Here is a 23,357-nt window from a genome sequence, read left to right on the forward strand (position 1 = left end):
GTGGAGATTGCTTGACTTGTGCTAAGATAGCTAAAATCTGCCAAGAACTAAAATTGGGAAAAGGCTAGATTTTTATTTGGTCAAGTAGTCTAGTCACCCCCCCTCTAGACATACTTTCGATCCTACACCTTTTGACCCCTTTACTTGCGCACGGGCAGTCAGAGCCACGCGCCGCGGCCACACTTAGCATGGCAGAGGAGGGAAGCCAGAGAGAAGCCGAAGCACAAGACAACCAAGGCAGCGCCAAGACTAGAAGCACAGGAGGGCAAGAGGGCGAGGTGGACTCCCTCAGCAAGATCCTTGCCGAGGCGGCCCCCCGCAGGCCCGGCAAGAGCCTTGCCGGGGCAACTTGCCCAACACCAGCAGAGCGAGCCACCCTTGAGCCCACAGGCTCCGACCCAATCAACTCCATTGGGACCAGGGCTCGGGAGGCACCTCCGTGGTGGCATGCAGATCTTTGTCAAGATCATAAACACACAGGATCAGATGAGGATTAGAAGACGACGACCCTCGGTGGGATCCTCGACAGGGAAATCCACAAGACGCCAAACAAGCGTCTTGCCAGGGACGACTGCGACACCACGGCAAGACCCTTGTCAGGCCCTCGGCAAGGCCCTTGCCGAGGGCGCTAGCAGGGCCACTATCAGGCCCGCACCAGCCAAGACTCCTCCGCCGTTCGCATGCAGCTGCCAGCCCAACCAGCTGGGCAGGCACCTGCATGGCAACATGCATCTTCCAAGCCAAATTAGCAAGCACCTGCGTGGCGGCATGCAGATCTTCATGAAGGCCCTACCACCGCGCCACCTCAGCTGCTTGCCCGCCTACATGACGCTGCATCCATCACCGGTCTGGGCGCGTGTAGAAGCAAGGCGAAGCGGCGACGGACGGGACAGGCCTCGTTCTCGTCCCCAATAAAGCTAATAGACACCTACATAGCGCATTTAATGCACTTTGTCCTGTAATGCCGTGCGATAAGCTCGCGCACTATAGGCCTTTCCACCTCCTGTGTGCCACTGTGGCAGCCCTTTTTTCTATAAAAGGAGGCCCGAGGCGACCAGGAGGGTGATTCGGCTTTTAGGAACGGCACAGCCACCGTAGCTAGTTCAGAAAGCTCAAGAACACTCAATGCATCCACCAAAGCAGGACTAGGGTTTTACGCATCCTCGTGGCCCGAACCTGGGTAAATGATCCGTGTGCTATTTCCTAAACCTGCTCTTCTCACGACCCCGTGCCCGCCGATCGTAGAAGGGATCCCAGTGATCCCATAGGTGTCGTTCCCACCGACAACATGGGAAAACACCAGTTGACGACTTTTGACATCAGGGAGCAGTGGGTTTTGCAGGCTGAGTCATCATGACTAATTGCTGTTGCGCCTGCTCCTATCAATCAAAAAAGAAAAATCCTGCCGCACCCAAAGACCAAAGCAATGCCGCCGTGGATATTTAAATTTACCCGCCGGCAAGGAGATAAAAAATGGGTGAAAAAACAAATGTGGTAGCAGCCTAGCTAATCGGTTGCACTACCCAACTGGCTACCCACCGTGCTTCACTGATGTACTCGGCGGAAAGGTGGTCTTTCGTGATTTGATTACTCATGTACTTGCTTCGGCGCTATGACCGAGGAGGACCCAGAAAATGCGCGGTAGGGCATCCCATGTCTCGCCAAGGAAGAAAATATGTGTGCACCACCCGGGAGGACCCAAAAACCGTGCGGTAGGGTGTGCCACGTCTCGGCATGGAGGAAAAATGTGCATGTAAAAATATACTGTATCATACGTACTACCCATGGTTCGACCTCGGGACCCAGCCAGTCGGTCAAAAACACCCCACTAGCCACACAACTTCATCATGCTAACGTGTCATGGAGGATAGGTGTGGTTAGCTCCGTCTCGACCAGCCAAAACATCTCTTGTTCTAGGTGATTCTTCTATTTTTCCAGGCTTTTTTTAGTTATAACAACACCACGGCAAGCTCGCGCTGCTCCTCGTGTGTGCCTGTGCATCTAAAGGTTAGACGATGGAGAGGAGAGAGAGATCAAAAACATGGGACCCACCAGTAAGTGAGTCAACGGTCATGCACGTGTTGACGAGCCACTCCCTCTACTCTACTCAACGTAATACTGTATAAAATCAAGTTATGGGACAAAGCCAACAACCGTTATTGTTTCAGGCTATCGACTTACAGTTTGTATTCCAGGTTGCCAGTTCGAATCTTGTCTTTCAGATTTCTTAGTTTTAGGTCCAGATTTGATCAATGACAAGTGGGACCCCCGTGTGTTGTTCCGATATTTCAGTGTAGGATGGTTTTTTTAACAAACACTTTGCGCGGTTAGACAAGTAACAACATGAGTTACACGTATTTTGCATGTTTAGGAACAAAAATGATAGCGGCATAGAATATCATATCCACCCCGCAGCTTAGATGCTATGGTGATACGAGTTTTTACATTGTTGGAAGTGAGATCCAATGGCTTGGGAGTAGTCTTTGTAATTATGCGCAATTTCCAAACTCTCCAAGAGTTTTTTTGCAAATAAAACATTCAGTCCTCGTGTGTGCCGCTGCATCTTGGATCCAACGGCTCCTAGTAGCTCATATTAGGTGCTCCCCATAGCTTAATTAGCCCCTACGGTGATACGAGCATTTAGGTTGTATGATCTGTGATCAGATGCCACATGTGTAGTACTTGTACTTTCTGCACAATTCCCAAATTCTCTCAGGCGTATATTGCAAAAACATTCGAACCTCCTACTGTGAGCAGTTAGACCTCTGGGAACTCGTATCACCATAGAATCTACGATGCAGGAGCACCTCATATTCTCCCGTGCGAGAAAACATCAGATGCTCTCGTAGCTTGGATGCTACGATGATACGAGCTTCGAGGTCGTTCGATCTGAGATCCAATGGCATCTGAGCATTCTTTGTGGTTGTAAGCAGTGGCCAAACTCTTGGGGGGTTTTCTGCAAAAAACATTTGAACCACCAAGGAGTTATTGGATCACAAATCCAACGGCTCCGAAGATCTTGTATCACCAAAGCATCTAAGGTGTGGTAGCACATGATATTCTTACATACAGGAGAATATAAGGCTTCGAGGTCGTTGGATATTCTTAGATGCTACGGTGATACAAGCTTCAAGGTCGTTGGATATGGATCCAAGGGCATCTGAGTAGTTTTTGTACAAATTGTGTGCAATTCTCAAACTCATTAAGGTTTCCTATAAAAATATTAAGACATCCTGTGAGATGTTATACCTCAGATCTACAAGCTCCAAGCAACTCATATAAGCATATAGTATCTAAGGTATGGGGGCACATGATATTCTCCCGGGGAGGGGGGTGCACAACCAATCGGTGTTTGGGAGGGTGGGGACAAATGTAATGTTTAATAAATATAATCTAAACAATCCTAAATAGAGCTTCACAATTTTATATAAGGTTGAGGGGTTAACCCCCGACAATCTACATAACTCCGCCTAAACACAACATTTGCATGTATGTAGTACTAGACTTAATATTCATGTTTCTGTTTCCTGTTCATTTTAAATATTGAATTGAGGACCATGCATATCTTACATTTTACTCCCTTCGTTCCTAAATATTAGTCTTTTTAGATATTTCGAATGGACTGCCACATACGGATGTATATAGACATATTTTAGAGTGTAGATTCACCCATTTTGCTCCTTATGTAGTCACTTGTTGAAATCTCTAAAAGATAAATATTTAGGAACATAGGGAATATTTCTTAATCCATGTCATACATGCATGGTTTGGAAAAATAGATGCACTATAATTACTGGATTGTTGTTGTAATCATGTGTGTGTGTGTGGTCTCATATGCTTGATACATACAAAGTTTTCTCACCACCATACCGTTCATCTTTTAAATTTGAATTTGCAATGAAAAACTTACCAGGGATACCATGAAATGTGAAATCCACGTTGAGATCACTATATCACAAACTCACTCTAATTCAATAACTCATCATAAATCAATTGCCGTGCCTTTTGGAATGATCAGTAATTTGCAAGGAAAATATGGGCATTGTAATACATATAGATTCGTTCGGCAATTTAAAAGATTCCTTTCATATTCTCGAATGGTAGCACCCAACGCCGTACCAGCCAGACCCGGGCTCGTGTTGATCCTCAAAAAAAACCGGGCTCGTGTCCTTCTGGTGGCATGTGTGGTACGCACATTAGCCGACCCCAACCAGTCGAGCCTCCGCGTTTTGAGTGAAATATCTGGCGGCCAGAATTCTAGCCCTAGGAAATTCCCCTCATGTCCCCGGTCCATAATGGCTGCCGATGAACAATGGAGGGATGCTTTAGTAACTAGACAATGTTACCTACCATGCCGAGCGCGGTTCAATTCCCTCGGTCGCCGCTACCCAAGGTCACCCATCAACTCCATTGTCTGGTAACTAATAGGAGTACTACACCAGGATGAGCACAAAATTGAGCCCCGTTTGTTCGTGCCTAGTACTTGAGGTAATATATCAGGCAATGCACTGGTACGGAGGGATTATCCTTTTACTCTACATTTATAACTTGTCTGAAGTCTAACTAAGCAAAATGTTTGACCAAATCCTTTCATAAGAAATATTAACATCTATAATAGTAAAGATGTATCGCTTGAAAATTTATTGCATGATGCAGCTTATGCTATTTATTCGAATCCTGGATTTTAAATTTCAGAAAATCCAAAAGTGACCGGAAATTCATGACACTGAGCATGGTCTCGTGATATGGCACAAATATGCTGTCATAAATTTTTTTGTTCAATTTGAGACAAGCTGCTTATGAGAAGTTGCATAAATGAAGAGCCAATGTATTTTGAAACAAAGACCTGTCACGTTAAGGCGAACGCTTTCACTATTCAAACCGTGGGCGTTTACGTGCCACCATGATTCCTGCTTCTCATCGGAGGTGCCGTCCGAGCAAGCGTGTGAGTCAACAGGAGGCGTGAGAGCAGACCGCCGCGCCGGCTGAGCGGGAGGTGTGCTAGCAGGCCGCTGCATATGCTCACTGGGTGGCTAGCCCTCTGACCAGGCTCCGCCGCCCACCTTTGTCCCAACTGCCCCCACTTTTAATGGCGTTGGCACCATAGTTTAAAATCACCCCCGCACTACCCGATATCGCTACAATCTTCTCTCTTCATCTCCGATTCTCCTATCGTCTACTTCCAACTAGCCTTAACTAACTGTACACCATGCCGCATCACAATGGTCTGCCCTTAGTTTTCCAGTTTCCTAAGGAAGACACCCAGCCGGAGTCTCAAGAACATAAGGCGCATTGGGACGAGCTTGAACTGGCCTTGCGGGAAGACGTCGGGCCTGTCCCTACTCCCGTTCTGGCTCCCGTCGCCCTGACTGCGCCAGCGCCCATCCCCATGGCATTGATGGACCGGGAGCTGCACATTGTCATCGAGCTTGATGCCATGGGGTTCCACGAGGTCCCCGCGGACTTTCATGCGCCCGTGCACCTGTCAGCGCATGCGCCTACACGTGCACTGACATGCGCGCCCGTGCTCGTGCTCGTGCAACTGCCAACGCATGCGCATGCGCCTGCACTAACGTGCGCGCCGAGCTAGTGCCCATGCACACGAATGTCTCCGTCATGCTGTTGCCAGCGCCTATCCCCGCGCGGGTGCCAGTGCCCCCCTCAATGGCATGGATGGCCGCCATCGACCGGTTCCTTGCACCAATGTCAGTCGCCTCCTCCCGCCAGTTGACTCGCTCCTAGAGACCGAAGTCCAGAACATTCTGGCCTTCCTTGAAGCTAGGGCCAACGTCCAGGAGTACGCCAAGAACAGCGCAAGACGCTGTCGTCGCCGTCGATTAGTGGCCCAACGACAAACAGAGCATGGCAGAGGAGCCGCTTCCCACTGCAAGACGCCCCCGCTGCCGCATAATCTAAATTCTCCATGAAAACCGTTCGGATTGCCATGCTTAAAATCCTACATCCACGTTGATGGAGACTTCAACCCACGAAGGGTAACGGTTGCGTGAGTCCACACAGGGCTCCACCCAAGGGTAACGGTTGCGTGAGTCCACACAGGGCTCCACCCACGAAGGGTCCACGAAGAAGCAACCACCCACAAAGGGTCCACGAAGAAGCAACCTTGCCTATCCCACCATGGCCATCGCCCACACAGGACTTGCCTCACTAGCGGTAGATCTTCACGAAGTAGGCGATCTCCTTGCCCTTACAAACTCCTTAGTTCAACTCCACAATCTTGTCGGAGGCTCCCAAGTGACACCTAGCCAATCTAGGAGACACCACTCTCCAAGAAGTAACAAATGGTGTGTAGGTAATGAACTCCTTGCTCTTGTGCTTCAAATGATAGTCTCCCCAACACTCAACTCTATCTCATAGGATTTGGATTTGGTGGAAAGAGGGTTTGAGTGGAAAGCAACTTGGGAAGGCTAGAGATCAAGATTCATATGGTAGGAATGGAATGTCTTGGTCTCAACACATGAGTAGGTGGTTCTCTCTCAGAACATATGAGTTGGAATGGTGTGTGTGTTCTGATGGCTCTCTCCTCGAATGAGAAGAAGGTGGAGGGGTATATATAGCCTCCACACAAAATCCAACCGTTACATAGTTTTCCAATCTCGGTGGGACCGAATCAATAAGCTCGGTCGGACCGAAAATGTAAACCTAGTGACCGTTAGTGATTTTCGGTGGGACTGATATGCAACTCGGTAGGACCGATACGGTTAGGGTTTGGGCATAACGTAATCTCAGTGAGACCGATTACACAAACTCGGTGAGACCGAATTTGGTAATTAGCTAACCAGAGAGTTGGTCAGGCAAACTCGGTGGGACCGATTTGCTCTTTCGGTGAGACCGAGTGGAACTCGGTGAGACTGAAAAGTTACAAAGGGGAAACACTGAGTTTACATTGCAATCTCGGTGGGAACGATTCGCTCTTTCAGTGGGACCGAAAAGTTACGAAAGGGAAACAGAGAGTTTGCAACCCCATCTCGGTGAGACCGAGATCCTTATCGGTAGGACCGAATTGCTAGGGTTTGGCAGTGGCTAATGACAAGTGAAACTCGATGGCGCCGGATAGGAAGAATCGGTAGGACTGAGTTTGGCTTAGGGTTTAGGTCATATGTGGATATGGGAAAGTAGTTGAGGGTTTTGGAGCATATCACTAAGCACATGAAGCAAGAGGCTCATTTAGCAACACCTCATCCCTCCTTGATAGTATTGGCTTTTCCTAAAGACTCAATGTGATCTTGGATCACTAAAATATAAAATGAAGAGTCTTGAGCTTTTGAGCTTGAGCCAATCCTTTGTCCTTAGCATTTTGAGGGTTCCACTTTCACATCCATGCCATGCCAATCATTGAGCTTTCCTGAAATAATCATCTTGGAATAGTATTAGCTCAATGAGCTATATGTTGTTATGAATTACCAAAACCACCTAGGGATAGTTGCACTTTCAATCTCCCCCTTTTTGGTAATTGATGACAACATATAGATCAAAGCTTCGACAAATGATAATAAGCATGAAATATATCGTCGCTTTGAGAAGTATGTGATAAGTAAGAGCTCCCCCTAAATTTGTGCATATTTAAAATTTTGCTTTGGACTGCAAATGCACAAAGAGTTAGAGTCATGGGTTACTCTTCCATGTCACATACATCTTGGTGGAGCGCTTAAAATGATAAGAATGAAATACATGCACTCATCACCAAGAAAAGTGAATGATCACACAAGATAGATAAGATGATAATATTAAGCAAACATTAAGTGTAGCTTATGATCAAACACATGATCATCAATGTCTCACAAATAATGACGTAGTATCTCAGGCACTCAAAAGCAAACAAGTTTGAAAAACCACCAAATAAAGCAAGAGAGAAAAGCAACACACTCTCTCTCTGGAAGCCTATGATCTATACATCTTCTCCCCCTTTGGCAACAAGTTACCAAAAAGTTCCTAGAAAATGCATAGCACTAGATCGACGCTCAGGCTTGATCTTCAGGTGGTGGTGGAGTCCGGATCACTCCAAGGACGAAGGCTTCTGTAGATGTTGAAGTAGTCGCTGGAGTTGGAGCTGAAGTAGATGCTGGAGCTGGTGGAACTGAGGCTGTAGCTGGTGCTGAAGTGGTGGCTCTGGTGTCAGCAACTGGCACGGCAGATGACCTCGGGCCTCGTGGCACTCTGGCAAAGGTATGAGTGGTAGTCCTGCCTCTCCTCTCCTGCATGTCCTCCTGAAGCTGCTCCACTGCAGATTGAACTTCCGTTACCTTGACATCCAAGTCATAGAACTTCTATTCCATGATCCTCTCTAGGCTCTGCTGATTCTTAGTGAGGGTGGCCAGACTTTGCTCAATCCTCAGCGTGGATGCAATCAAGTAACCAAGCTGCTCTTGTTTGGTCTTCAAGAAGTAATCAGATGCCTCCTCTTGAGTAGGCATCATGGCAGCTTTCTCCTTCCTCGCCTTCTCCTTCTTTGCAAATGCTTGGGCAGATGATGGCTCATTCTCTGTCATGACAACTTGATTGTCCTCGAAATCTGGACGGATGGGCAGGTGTTCCTTGTCCAACAGATATATGCCCGTGCCCATCTTGGAGTTGATGAGCTCTTGAATTTGAGGGGCATATCCGCAGCTCCTCTTCTGATCTGCTGCAGTCCTCTTGATAGTTTCCACTATGAGGCTCATCACCTTAAACTTCTGAGGCACATCAAACACATGTAGAAAGTTGATAGCATGGCCTCTGATCATCTTGTGATCTCCAGACTTAGGCAATAAGGTGTGCCTTAGTATCCAATTGATCGTCGGGAGCCCTGACAGAAGGTAATGCACAGAGCCAAACTTGAAAGTGTCAAGAGCTTCATTGGGAATTTCCTTGTACATATTGGACATGGAGTTATGGTCCATCTTCTTCTTGGCATAGATATCCAAGTCATCATCTTGCTCCTCTGGGGCATTAATGATCTGTGCCCACTCAGCCACTGTGGATTGGTACCTTGTACCCTCAGACATCCATGTGATCCTCCCATCTGGATAAAAGTGTGCCGTGGAGTAGAACTGCATGATAAGTTCCTCATTCCACTTTGTGAGCTTCTGCCCAACAAAGTCAGCTACTCCACAAGCATGAAAGCTGTCATATACTCCTGGGTAGTGTTCCTCCTTCTCCCTCATGTAGGTCCAGTCAACCCATCTCATGTCACAGACAATTAGCTTCTTATCTAGCAAAACAGTCTCATAGAAATCCTGCTGCTCCTTGGTGTGAAACCTGTAGTCCACGGCAGTCCTTCTCCTTGAAGCATACGGGTCTGCTTCTCTCCATTTCCTCAGCCCTGAATCTCTCCTGAGCTTCATATCCTCAGCCACAGGATGAGAATCGTTGTGGTCTGGGATCTTGGGCTTTAGCTTTCTCAGGACATTCTCCTCCTCATCCTCAGCAACAGTCTCAGGCACTGGGGCCTTGTTCTTCTCAGCTGCAGGAATGTTCCTTGTATTTCTTTTAGGTTTTGGCTTGGAGGCAGCTTTGGGCTTAGATGTAGTAACCCCCGACCTTATGGCATCACCCATCAGCTTGGGTGCCTTGGGTGCTGGTGCAGCTACCTCTTCTTCCTCTTCTTCTTCCATGATGGAAGCTTTTCCAAGCACTCTAGCCACAGTCTTCTTCACCCTCTCCTTCCTTTTCTTGCCCTCAGCTGCAACTGGCTCTTGGGGAGTGGGCTTCTCAGTTGAGGCTCTTGCCTTTGACATGGGATGCCTGCCTGCTGGCCTTTTGATTTTCAGACCTGGCTTAGTGCCTTGAGCTGGCTCAATTCTCTTGGAAGTGGCCTCTTCCTCTGCCACATAGTCCTCATCTTCAGAATCTGAAGTCCTCTTCTTCCTTTGTCTCGTGGCAGCCTTTGGCAAATTGCTAGGAGTGCTCCTGCTGCCTTCATCAGATGAACTGGAGGGACTAGTGCCCTCACTCATCACCACTTGCTGCTCTGACATATTTTGGCTATCACTTTGATCAGACATGCTGCAAACTGACTGCTGACCCTGTGAATAGATTATAGATGAGATAGAAAAGATGAGCATCACAAAATGCAGAGTATTTTTGCAAAAGAATGATCCAAAAACTTAGTTTTAGTTTCCCACTGAAATCATCTCGGATCTACCGATTTTCAAACTCGGTGATACCGAAGCAGTTTTGGAACCTAAACTAGTGAACTCGGTAGGACCGAGTCACAGTTCGGTGGCACCGAGACTGCTAGGGTTTCACTGAGTTCAAAAATCGGTCACACCGATAAGTAATTCTCAGTCAGACCGAGTCTCACTTGTGCAATGGCATAAGCCAAATCGATGGGACCGAGTTTTTCAACTCGGTGGGTCCGAGATAGTTTCGGCGGAAACCTAAACCTAGAATTTTCGAATCAAACCTAATCTATGAGCGTTTTGACTGGATAGAAGTTGATCAAACGTGGCTCGAATCAATATGATCACAATGTGCTAGGAATCAGATTGAGGAATAGCACAAAGATCAAGTCCATACCCTAGTTCGGCGAGGACTTGCTACGGCGGCAACGGCGGGGCAGAATTCTCGTTGACAGCGATGGAGACCAGCGACTGGAGGCTGCTGGCGGCGAGAAGACGATCCGGAGACCACGAGGGCAGAGCAGGCTATCGCGCGGGCGAAGGGGTTCGGAGAAATTTCCAAATTTTGCCCGTGACTATATATAGCCCGACCCTGTCGGTGTGACTGAGTGGAACAACTTGGTGGCACCGAGATTCATAACTGTGTGCAGTTACTGAAACTCGGTGTGACCGAAAGGTTCAAATCGGTTGCACCGAGATCGAAAACCTAGATCAACTTAATGATCTCGGTAGGACCGAAAGTAGAGTATCGGTCAGACCGAGAATCATAAAGAGGTTTTGGAAGTTTAAGTCTATGACGAATCGGGGACTCCGAGCGCTCCGCACACAGAGTGGTTCGAATCTGACTTGATCAAATTTTGTGATGCAGCATGAATAGAGTTTGAGACGAGAAGAGCATAGATAGCTAGAGGAGGTTCTTAGGCATTCTTGTCCATCCACTTGGCAAAAGAAGATAAAACCAAACAATCAAAACAACAAGTGGATGTCCTTGAATGAGTAAATTATGCAACCAGCATGCTCACACAATAAGATGGAAAATGAAATATGTGGCAAGGCATGCACAACCAATTCTAGCATCTATCAAGCAATTTGCGATGACTAGGTCATCTATATATGAGTATATTGACTTAGGAGTCAAGTGAGAACACTTGATCATAGGTCATACTCATCGTTTAAGCTCAAGTGGGGTTACCACTTTTACATAAAGCATTGTTTTGTTCACATTTTTAGAGTTGCTTTAGCTCAAGTCTTAGAGTAAAGCTCCCCCTAGATGTGATATCCCCCCTAAGAGGGATAAACTAACCTTGGGTTTTGTCGATGATGACTTCATGTAGATATTGAAGATGTGGATGCTCAATGTTGATGTAGATCTCCTGGAGCTATCCATTTGAGTGAATTGCACTTTCAATACCTACATGGGTTAGTCCCACAAGGAACAAGCAAGGATATCCATGGACATAGAGTGATGCACACAAAAGATAATGTCCATGAAAACTTTTAGGTTACCTTGTCCCTTGTCTTACCAACAAGAGGGTTTGTGACTCCTTGAACTAGTGCAAGATGTGGAAGTTGATTGCACTTGTTCTTGCCAAAATGATAAGAGTGAAGTACGTTGGCGGAGTCACCCTCAAGAACTCTCTAGTTCTTCTTCTTTGGATCCACATCATCTTGATGGGAATCCTTGGAGTTGTAGTCGTACTTGATGAAGTGGAACTTGAAGTAGTCTTGGGAATCCACTTGACTAAGGTCTTTGGAGCTTCTTCAAATGCATCGATTTCCTCTTGAAGCTTGTCCTTCCCTTTTTGCTTGTAGTCTTGTGGTGGAAGATCATCTTGAGCTTGTGTCCCCTTGAAAGAAGTATACTTCTCTTGTTGAGGGACAAACTTTGTCTTGGGGTATTGATCTTCTTCTCACTCAACTCCATTGGCATTGAACTTTCGTTCAAAACGAACACCTTGATTCTTCCGGTGCATTCCTTGCTTGCGCACAATTTCTTCGAATTGCTTACTCCCGGCAAGGCTTTTGTACACTCCTTTCTCTATAATTCCCTTCAATAAGCTATTTTCTTGCTCAAGTGTAACTTGTCTAAGAGAATCATTAGTGGAATCAAGAGAACTACTAGAAGCAACAATATTGGATTTAGCATGATCATTGTTACTACTAGAGGAAGAATCTTTCTTGTTAGACTTGACTTGAGGCATGTAAGTGGATAAGAGTAAACGCTTGGCAATGTAAGAAGAACTTTTCTTGCGGAGATCATCATTGATTGCTTTTAAGAACTCATGCTCTTGCTCAAGATTGAGCTTTTCAAAGCGTAATTTCTCATGAGCTCTTAAAAGTTGTCGATGATCTTCGAAGATAGTGTCATGAGCTAACTTAAGAGTTTTTAGTTCTTTAGTTAGAGACTCAATCTTCTCCTTATCATTGTCATTCGTTTTATCTTGATTAACATGATTAATTTGTCTTTCATCATAGTATTCATCACTAGAGTTGTCAACAAGCAAATCATCACCTAACAAGTCATCTTCATCACTATTGAAATCAACATACTCGGGGTGTGTTACCTTAGGACCTTTGGCCATGAAGCATCTTCCAATTCCCTCATTTGGTGAGTCAAATATGTCGTAGGAGTTGGTTGACACAAGTGCTAGACCGGCAACACCTTCATCTTGAGTATCTTCAGAGCCGGAGTAATAACTTCTCTCGGAGTGGCTGTCGGAGTCGGAGCCGGATACCCATTCACCAACATGACCTTGATGTCTTCGTCTTGTGTAGCTCCTTGATGATTTTTCCTTCCTTTCCGAATCCTTGCTTCTCCGTGAGTATCTTCGTTCATAACGATCATCTCTACTCCTTCTCTCTCTTGGTGGTGATTCTTTGCTTCTACTTTTTGGAGAATCTTCTCTTCTCTTGTAGGGAGCCGTACACTCATTGGAATAGTGTCCGGGTCTTCCACAATTGTAGCAGTTTCGCTCTCGACTAGAAGATCTTTTGTCATTGTAGGACCTTGACTTGAAGCTTCTATCTTTGCTTCTACTCTTGTAGAACTTATTGAAGTTCTTCACCATTAAGCTCAATTCTTCATTGAAGTCTTGTTTCTCACTTGATGATGTAGGGGCTTCACATGAGGCTTTATAGGCACCACTTGATTTGTTGTGAAGTTCCTCTTTATCCTTAAGTGACATCTCATGAGAAACAATTCTTCCAATCACTTCCTTTGGCTTGAGATCTTTGTAATTGGGCATCATTTGGATCAATGTGCACACGGTATCATATTTTCCATCCAAGGCTCTTAGAATCTTCTTGATGATGAATCTATCGGTCATCTCTTCACTTCCTAAGCCGGCAATCTCATTTGTGATGAGAGCAAGCCTAGAGTACATTTCGGCGACACCTTCATCATCCTTCATCTTGAACTTGTCAAGTTGGCTTTGAAGCACATCCAATTTGGATTCCTTGACAGAGTCGGTACCTTCGTGCATATCAATCAAAGTGTCCCAAATTTCCTTTGCATTCTCAAGACGGCTGATTTTGTTGAATTCTTCGGGGCACAATCCGTTGAAGAGAATATCACAAGCTTGAGCATTGTATTGCAACATCTTCAACTCATCCGTGGTAGCTTCACGGTTCGGTTCTCTCCCATCAAAGAAGTCACCTTGCAAACCAACACACACAATAGCCCAAACGGCAGGGTTATGTCCAAGAATATGCATTTTCATCTTATGCTTCCAACTAGCAAAATTAGTACCATCAAAGTAACGACCTCTACGGTGATAATTTCCCTCGCTAGACGCCATACTCTCCTAGGTTGTGAAACCAAGGCTATGACCACCAAAAGCTATGGAGATCAAGCAAATGGAGGCCAAAGCTCTGATACCACTTGTAGGATCAAAAGTATGTCTAGAGGGGGGGGTGATTAGACTACTTGAGCAAATAAAAACTTAACCTTTTCCCAATTTTAGTTCTTGGCAGATTTTAGCTAATTTAGGACAAGTCAAGCAATCATCACATAATTCAAGCAAGCATGTAAAGAGTATATAGGCAGAGGAAAGTAAAGCATGCAACTTGCAAGAATGTAAAGGGAAGGGTTTTGAGAATTCAAACACTATTGGAGACACGGATGTTTTTCCCGTGGTTCGGATAGGTGGTGCTATCCTACATCCACGTTGATGGAGACTTCAACCCACGAAGGGTAACGGTTGCGCGAGTCCACACAGGGCTCCACCCAAGGGTAACGGTTGCGCGAGTCCACACAGGGCTCCACCCACGAAGGGTCCACGAAGAAGCAACCACCCACAAAGGGTCCACGAAGAAGCAACCTTGCCTATCCCACCATGGCCATCGCCCACACAGGACTTGCCTCACTAGCGGTAGATCTTCACGAAGTAGGCGATCTCCTTGCCCTTACAAACTCCTTGGTTCAACTCCACAATCTTGTCGGAGGCTCCCAAGTGACACCTAGCCAATCTAGGAGACACCACTCTCCAAGAAGTAACAAATGGTGTGTAGGTAATGAACTCCTTGCTCTTGTGCTTCAAATGATAGTCTCCCCAACACTCAACTCTCTCTCATAGGATTTGGATTTGGTGGAAAGAGGGTTTGAGTGGAAAGCAACTTGGGAAGGCTAGAGATCAAGATTCATATGGTAGGAATGGAATGTCTTGGTCTCAACACATGAGTAGGTGGTTCTCTCTCAGAACATATGAGTTGGAATGGTGTGTGTGTTCTGATGGCTCTCTCCTCGAATGAGAAGAAGGTGGAGGGGTATATATAGCCTCCACACAAAATCCAACCGTTACACAGTTTTCCAATCTTGGTGGGACCGAATCAATAAGCTCGGTCGGACCGAAAATGTAAACCTAGTGACCGTTAGTGATTTTCGGTGGGACTGATATGCAACTCGGTTGGACCGATACGGTTAGGGTTTGGGCATAACGTAATCTCGGTGAGACCGATTACACAAACTCGGTGAGACCGAATTTGGTAATTAGCTAACCAGAGAGTTGGTCAGGCAAACTCGATGGGACCGATTTGCTCTTTCGGTGAGACTGAGTGGAACTCGGTGAGACCGAAAAGTTACAAAGGGGAAACACTGAGTTTACATTGCAATCTCGATGGGACCGATTCGCTCTTTCGGTGGGACCGAAAAGTTACGAAAGGGAAACAGTGAGTTTGCAACCCCATCTCGGTGAGACCGAGATCCTTATCGGTAGGAACGAATTGCTAGGGTTTGGCAGTGGCTAATGACAAGTGAAACTCGGTGGCGCCGGATAGGAAGAATCGGTAGGACCGAGTTTGGCTTAGGGTTTAGGTCATATGTGGATATGGGAAAGTAGTTGAGGGTTTTGGAGCATATCACTAAGCACATGAAGCAAGAGGCTCATTAAGCAACACCTCATCCCTCCTTGATAGTATTGGCTTTTCCTAAAGTCTCAATGTGATCTTGGATCACTAAAATATAAAATGAAGAGTCTTGAGCTTTTGAGCTTGAGCCAATCCTTTGTCCTTAGCATTTTGAGGGTTCCACTTTCACATCCATGCCATGCCAATCATTGAGCTTTCCTGAAATAATCATCTTGGAATAGTATTAGCTCAATGAGCTATATGTTGTTATGAATTACCAAAACCACCTAGGGATAGTTGCACTTTCAGGAAGTCACTTCCAAATACTCGTAGGGCGCCCCCAGCCCCCTTGTTCGAGCACTAGGCGATACATCTATTTATCAACACATTTAATTATTAGGGAGTAGTAGATAAATAATAGATAGCTTTTTTGTCACAGTCACTTTATTCCTAAATTTGTTACATGTATAATCTATATCTATACCATCTATACCAAAGGGGCAGATCCAATTAATCTCGGCCATCAAATCATGTCAATCCAAATGAACGTGCATTGCATGTACACATTGACTAGTACTACTAGTATGTGAAACTGGTGCCGTAACTTGTGAACGCGTCCAGATATGGTCAACGGCAACATCACCCGCGCGTTCTTCGTGTTTGCCCATGCGTCCAAACGTAGAAGGGGAGGAGAGAGAGCAGACATGGAACCTACCAGTAAGTGAAGGCGAATAGTACGTGCTAATCACCCGGTCCCACTAATCACTACTATACTAAAAATAATATGAAAAAATGTTATCTATTAAATAGGCTGTGGTAATATAAAAACATTATATGAACAAAGGGGGTACAACAAACGTTGCTGTACTATGTTGTCTATTGACATGCGGCTTGAAGGCCCTGGTCGCATGTTCGATCCTCATCCTTTTTAATTTTTTATTCATATATGGATCCAAATTTGTTCCATGATAGGTGGGCCCCTCGGTGTGTAGTTTGTAGCACTTTAATTTGTCGGTTGAATTTTTTTCCATTACAGGTGCGACGTGGCTCTTGTAATAATTAAAGAGAACAACTGTTTGAGATTTTGTGAAGGGTGAGGGATATAAGATAGAGATTGAGAGATGATCCAGTCACAGACATGTAGATATATTTTGTGCGTGGGAGGAAGCAAGGTCAATCGTTTACATATATAAAGGGAGAGATATTGAGAGAGTGTGGGTCGTCGTGCAATTGAAAGAGTGAGACGGGTTGGAGAGAGTGACCTAGATAGACAATGTGCGTGAGAGAGTATACAATATGAATAAGTCAAATTGGGCTCAAACATGGAGATATATTGTTTGTATCTGAGAAAGAGCGAGGTCAATCGAGACATACACACACACAGACAGAGAGAGAGAGAGAGATTGAGCGAGTGTGGCTCGCCATGAGGTTGAAAGAGTGGGGCGGCTTGGATGGACTGACCTAGATAGACAATCTGCATGAGACAGTATAGAGTGTGTCGATCGAGGCCCGAACAGGGAGATATATCATTTGTGTGTGATAGAAAGCGATGTTAATCGAAACTTAGATAAAGAAAGCGAGATTGAGCGAGTGTGGGCCGTCGTGCGGAAGAAAGAGTGAGACAGTATTGAGAGGGTGACCTGGATAGACAATGTGTATGCGTGCGCACGAGAGGGGGGTCTAGATAGGAAATGCATGTATCTAGCAAGAGAGGGTGGGAGGGAGGGAGGGAGGGAGGGAGAGAGGGAGACAGAGAGAGAGAGAGAGACAGAGAGAGACAGAGAGAGAGCTCGACATGGAGTGCAATGGCGGGTGTGTGAGGTAGATACATTGGGTAACAGAGCGGACAAAAAGGGGTTGTGTAGTTGAGAGACTTAGAGATCGAAACATGAAGATAAATAATGAACGTGTGTCGGAAACCGATAGCTTCCTAAGGTGGTTAGGAGAGGAAGATTGATCGATACAGGAAGTATGTAGCGTGTGTGCTGATGGGGTGGGGCTAAAAACAACATTTGAATGTAGATAGTACGAGACTTAATATCAACGTTTCAATTTAGTGTACATTGTAAGATTTGAATTCAGGACCATGCATATGGCTTCCGTAATTATTTTGAATTTGTGCCATACTAGGTTTGGAAAAGTTGACATTGACATGATTGTTGTGCTATTTTGTAGGCCATATGTTTGAATCCATCCAAAGTTTTCTCACTACCATGGTGTTCGTCTTATACATATGAATTTGTATTTCAAAAGTAGCATGGATACTGTGAAATGCGAAATCCACGTTAGAATCTGTATTTCAAATAACTCCTTATTAATTAATTTATATTATCTTATTTCGAATGACTAATTATTTGCAAGGAAAACAAGGGCATGGTAATACATACAGATTCATTTGCAAATGAAACAAGATTTGTTTGCATTCTCAAATGTAGGCACATCAGGCAGACCAGGGTCGTGTCATGGTGGTCGTGTGTGTCGTACGGACGCTAGCACCCAACCACCCACCCCCTCCCTTCCCCCCCCCCAAAAAAAAGAACGACGACAAAATAAGTTCACGCTTCCATGTTTCGGATTGAATTATCTGGCGGCCCCTATTCCAGCCCTGCAAAATATCCCTTCTCCACCGTCCCCTTCCATGCCCAGAGCACTCAAATCCCTAATTCGCCGCCAACCCAAGCAAAGTTCAAATCGCCCCTCGTCTCGTCCCTTTCCCTACCTCTGTGCCAGACAACGACGACGAAGACGACGGTCGCGCTTCACCACCGCACTGGAGCTGCCTCATCTACACCCTCGTCCAGTGCACCAGGTGGTCCACCAACAACGTCGGCCGCCGCAACCGACGTGCCTCACAGACACCGACTTCCACCGCATCAGGCGCACTTCACCGACATCGTCTCCCACCTCACCGTGGCTACTTCACCGAGCACATTGTCGCCCCTCCGCCCCCCATGGCCGTTGGTGCTTCACCAACGGTCTCGTCCACCGCATTGCAGTGCTCCGCTGCCACTCAAGATCTGCATCCGTGCGTGGCCAGCCAGCGCATCACCCTCAACGGCTCTGAAGTGACCCGCACTCTAGCTAGGCGAGCAAGACAAAACGCCGGCCCAAACTAGGTATGCACATAACTCCTATCGGTGTTCTAGGAACCAGGGTACCTAGGCTTGCCTGCCTGCGGCCCACGGTTGGCTCCATCAGTGGCCTGGTATGGCCCATCTTCAGCATTGACAAGACAAGACCCTCGCGAGGCGGACAACGCCAAGACCTCCAGAAGGAGCGGCCTCCCTAGGCTGGCTCCCGAGGAGCGGAGATTCCTATGCAGGCGCTCAACTCATGAGGTTGAGGTGATGCAAGCCATGACGACCAAGGCCAGGCGGGTGCCAGCGGGCGCATTACAGTAGGTTTCCTCTTTCGTGCTAAGGAGGCAAGCGCGGGCGCGGAGTCCTGAGGAATCAGTCAAAGGTTTCCATTTTGTGCTACAAGACCAAGACCACCAGGATGACAGGACAGAGGTCATCGCCGAGCCCACCACAACGTTACAACCAGAAGCTTTGCAAGCGAAGACCACCTTTCGTCAGGATAAGATGTACTATTTGTCTCCCCTCAAACTGGGCCATTGTGGGATCCCTTCCCGCCTTCATTTTGGGGAAAGAGAACCAATGCCACTATAAATATAGCTTAGCCACCATGATAGAAGGGGACCGAGCCGTCCGAACCCTCGCCAGCTCAAACCTTCACAACATACCTCCTAAGGTAGTTCTTCCTCTATACTAGTTCATCCTCGGCCCACCTCGAGGCTAATCCACCAAAAAGCAGGAGTAGGGTCTTACACCGCAAGGTGGCCCGAACCTGGGTAAACTGTCGTGTCCCTTTCCTTTCTCGTTCATCGAGCTAGGCCGTGGGAGCAACAAGTTGGTAGGCCGGGGAGATTGAGTTCTTCGCACGCACCCCGGAGTTTGAATCTTTCTTGGGTCTGCGGAGCCCGGAATCCAACATTTGGCGCGCTCGGTAGGGGTGCATCGAAGATTCACCTCTTCGTCTGCCATACCCCGCCCTCGTTGTTCAGCTCTTATGGCGGGCATCGCTCCACTGGTCGGGTCGCCGGGCCCATTCGGAGGCACTACGGTCCATTGGGCTTTCACCCCCACCTTGCGGCAAGTGCAATGGCCGCCAAGGTTCAAGCCGAAGCTACCGCATCGATACGATGGCACGGTGGATCTGGCAGGATTTCTCCAGGCATATGGGGAGGCTGTCTGGGCAGCCGACAGCAACAACAAGGTCATGGCAAATTGGCTCCCCATGGCCCTTACTGGTGTGCTGCGCGCCTAGATCCTGGGCTTGCCAGAGTCTTCAGCGGCCTCTTGGGAAGAGCTGCACGGCCTCTTCATCGTGCGCTTCGCGACACCCGCGCCCTACGCCATCACGGCCCTCCTTGGTGGCTCGCAGGCACCGGCCTTGGACCGCCATGTCAAGCAATTCTTCTGAAGGGCGGGCACCGCCCACGTGCAGCGGGGAGCCCCTCTGGGCTGGGTGGCGCCTAAGGCTGACCTCACCTTCAACTCAAGGGACCACCCCAAGACGACAGTCGGCGCCGACGCGCTCCCTATGCTCTGCATACCCACCATCTACAATGTGGCAGTCACCTGGACCCTCATCGACGGCAGTGCTGGGCTCAACGTCCTCTCCGTGGAAGCGTTCAGCCTGCTTCATGTGCCTTACAGTCGGCTCCTCCCAACCAAGCCTTTCTCGGGGGTCGTCGATGGCTCCACCTGCCCTCTAGGGTAGATCCACCTAATCGTCAACTTTGGCATGCGTGATAACTACCACACCAAGCTCATCGACTTCAACGTCGCCCGCATCGGCCTCCCGTACAATGCCATCCTTGGGTATCTAGCTCTGGCCAAGTTCATGGAGGCAACTCATCTGGGATATAACCTCATGAAGATGCCGGGAAGCAGTGTCATACTCACCATGGTAGGGGATACCAAGGATGCGCTCTTGGCCCTCAAGCTTGCCTTTAAGGCCACAGTGGCCGCGCGGCCAAACGGGGAGGGAGCTCCGGAAGGCCCGGGGGCTGCGCCAGCAAAAAAGAAGCAATTGTTTTCTCAAGACCGGGTAGAGATGAAGCAGGTGCCAGTCGACCAAGATGGGGGGTCGGGCTCTACCTTCACCATAGGCGCCGGCCTCCCCCAGACTAGGAAGAGGCACTGGTCAGCTTCCTCCGCGCGAACAAGGACGTGTTTGCATGGGAAGCAGCAAACCTGGTCGGGATTCCGCGTGGGGTAATCGAGCACTACCTGACGGTATGCCCCAACACACGCCCGGTAAAGCAAAAGGCGCGGCAGCAAGCCCTGGAGAAGCAGTCGCTCAACATCCAGGAGACCCACAAGCTGCAAGAGACCGGCGTCATTCTGGAAGTACGGCATCGAGATTGGTTGGCGAACCCGGTCATCATCCCCAAGAAGGGCGGGAAGGAGCGCATGTGTGTGGATTTCACTAACCTCAACAAGGCTTGTCCTCAAGACCCATTCCCTCTCCCATGCATCAATCAGATCGTTGACTCCACCGCCGAGTGCGATTTACTGTGCTTCCTGGACGCCTTCTCAAGCTATCACCAAATCAAGATGGCGGTGCAGGATGTTGAGAAGATAGCTTTCCTGACCCCGTGCGAGGTGTACTGCTACACCTGCATGCCGTTCGGGCTGCGCAATGCCGAAGCAACCTTCCAGCAGCTGATGCACATCGCCCTGGGCCAGCAGCTCAGGAGGAACGCCGAGGCATACATCGATGACATAGTGGTGAAAACTATGGAGGCAAGAACCCTTATCGAAGATTTGGAGGAGACAATCGCTAGCCTGCACAAAGTGAACCTACGACTCAACCCAGAGAAATATGTGTTTGGCATCCCGTCCGGCAAGCCGCTAGGATTCCTGGTGTCGCATAGAGGGATTGAGGCCAACCCGGAGAAGCTCAAGGCCGTAGAAAAGATGAGTCTGCCAGAAACCCTCAAGGAGATGCAGAAGCTGGCAAGCTGCATAACCTCGCTCGGGCGTTTCATCTCCAAGTTAGCAGAGCGTGCCCTCCCCTTCTTCAAGCTGATGAAAAAGAAGGGCCCATTCGAGTGGACTCTGGAGGCTGACGCGGCCTTCAAAGACCTCAAGAGATACCTCACCAGCACATCGGTGATGGTAGCACCGCGCGCCCTTGAACCCTTGGTGCTCTACCTGGCTGCCACACCTCACTCCGCCAGCGCGGCGCTCGTGGCGATCCGGGAGGAGCGTCCGGTTAAGGGCACATGGTGCAGCGCCCTGCACCCAGCCAAGGCGCCGCAGCCTCATGACGGTGCTCCTCAAGCCTTGGCCACCCCTCCGGTCAGCAGGGCTCCTAATGATGGCGCTCCTGAGGCCACAGTTGCCCGTCAGATGGCAAAACTTCTGAGGTTCCCCGGCTTCAGGAAGTACGGGATCCCACCAACGCCTCCACCCTCGTCAAGCACCCGATGTACTTCGTCAGTACAGTGCTACGTGATGCGCAGGCATACTACCCCATGCCACAAAAGCTTTTGCTCATGCTCCGCGTTGCCTCCCGGAAACTGCGTCACTACTTCCAAGGCCACCCCATCAAGGTCGTCTCAGCTTACCCCCTAGAGAGGGTACAATGGAGCCCTAATGCCGCAGGAAGGGTTGCCGAATGGAACATCGAACTGCAGGCATTCCAATTGGAGTTCAGCACCACCAGGATCATCAAAGGTGCGGCCCTCACTGACTTTGTGGCAGAATGGACTGATGCCCCTGACCGAGAGGTGGGCGAGGATTGTTCACTTGCACCCGAAAGCGAAGTACCGAATGGTTGGGTCATGTACTTTGACGGGGCATTCGCGCGTCAGGGCGCGGGGGCAGGAGCTGTGCTCATCTCCCCCACCCAATACAAGCTCTACTGCGCCAGCATGACGAGAAGGTCTCCAACAACATCACGGAGTACGAGGGCCTAATCGCCGGCCTCAAGGCTGCGGCGACTCTAGGGTGAGGCACCTCACCATCAGAGGCGACTCCCAGCTCCTCGTCAACTTCTCCAACAGGGCGTATGTTGACACACGAACACGTCACGTGTACCCTCGACGCCGGGGGTGATGCACCGCAGCTCATGTCGAAGGAGGCCTGACCGACAGCGTGATACGCAAGACAGTCGGCGGGCGCTTTTGCAGACCCGAAACCTCACGCACCCGGGAGGGGCCCCGTCAGGGATTGCGGCGGCTATGGGTTTCCCTAGGTCGATTCGCTCACCCATAGAGCCTCGGAACTCAGCTCTCAAACTCTAGGAACAACGAAGATTGAGGGAGAAAAACAGTGGGGAGATAAAATGTAGATGAAAAAGTAGTATATTGATTTGTTCGATTGTGTGTTGTTTCAATCGGCCGTCACCCCTAACATATATAAGAGGCGGCTGGACTTCCCGTACAAGCAAAGGATTCATCTAGGCTTTCCTTACAAGAAAATTACATCAATTCACGTCCAAAACCCTAGTCAAATTCGGATTGGTTTTATCCAAACTTTCCAAAACTGTTCGGTTTAAACTGGCTGTACCTTGCGGGTCTTTTTTGTGGTGGCAAATAATCTCGGATGGAAATGAGCCCAAAAGCAATCTTGACCGTTTTGATGAGAAGAACAACTTTCATGTTGAACGTTTTCTTATCAGAGGTCATATTGAGGGTCAAATCGGTCGCGCAAAACAGGCTATTCCCTCGCGCTACCCATCAGACATGTGTCTGGTGGGGGCGCCATATCGCCTCGTGACAGGGCGGCACTCCGATTGCTCTAAGTTTTGCATACGACCTCGGATTGGGACGAACTTTATATCAAGATCGATCATTTTGACAAGACGCACAACTTCCGTGTA

At 48.1% G+C, this 23,357-nt stretch overlaps 1 protein-coding gene across 1 annotated transcript; it reads left to right on the forward strand.

Annotated features, from left to right (window-relative positions):
• Window positions 1–5,514: 5,514 nt before the first annotated feature.
• On the forward strand, window positions 5,515–22,452 carry LOC147959808 (uncharacterized). The gene is made up of 5 exons (XM_087532925.1): window positions 5,515–5,705; window positions 19,949–20,171; window positions 20,660–20,878; window positions 21,014–21,832; window positions 21,916–22,452. Exons 1-5 carry the CDS (start codon window positions 5,515–5,517, stop codon window positions 22,450–22,452), a joined length of 1,989 nt encoding a protein of 662 aa, XP_087389051.1.
• Window positions 22,453–23,357: the final 905 nt, after the last annotated feature.

This window comes from Triticum urartu, chromosome 7A (assembly GCF_056163025.1).
Source record: "Triticum urartu cultivar PI428250 chromosome 7A, HENAU_Tu73, whole genome shotgun sequence".
NCBI classification, from domain to species: Eukaryota; Viridiplantae; Streptophyta; class Magnoliopsida; order Poales; family Poaceae; genus Triticum; species Triticum urartu.

Bases quoted from the DNA above. Each gene is read 5' to 3' on its own strand.
- LOC147959808 (XM_087532925.1), top strand. From the start codon at position 5,515: ATGCGCGCCCGTGCTCGTGCTCGTGCAACTGCCAACGCATGCGCATGC. The intron at 5,706-19,948 runs GTCAGTCGCCTC...ATTCTTCTGAAG, and splicing joins GACCGGTTCCTTGCACCAAT to GGCGGGCACCGCCCACGTGC. The intron at 20,172-20,659 runs GTGCCTTACAGT...CCCCCAGACTAG, and splicing joins AAGCGTTCAGCCTGCTTCAT to GAAGAGGCACTGGTCAGCTT.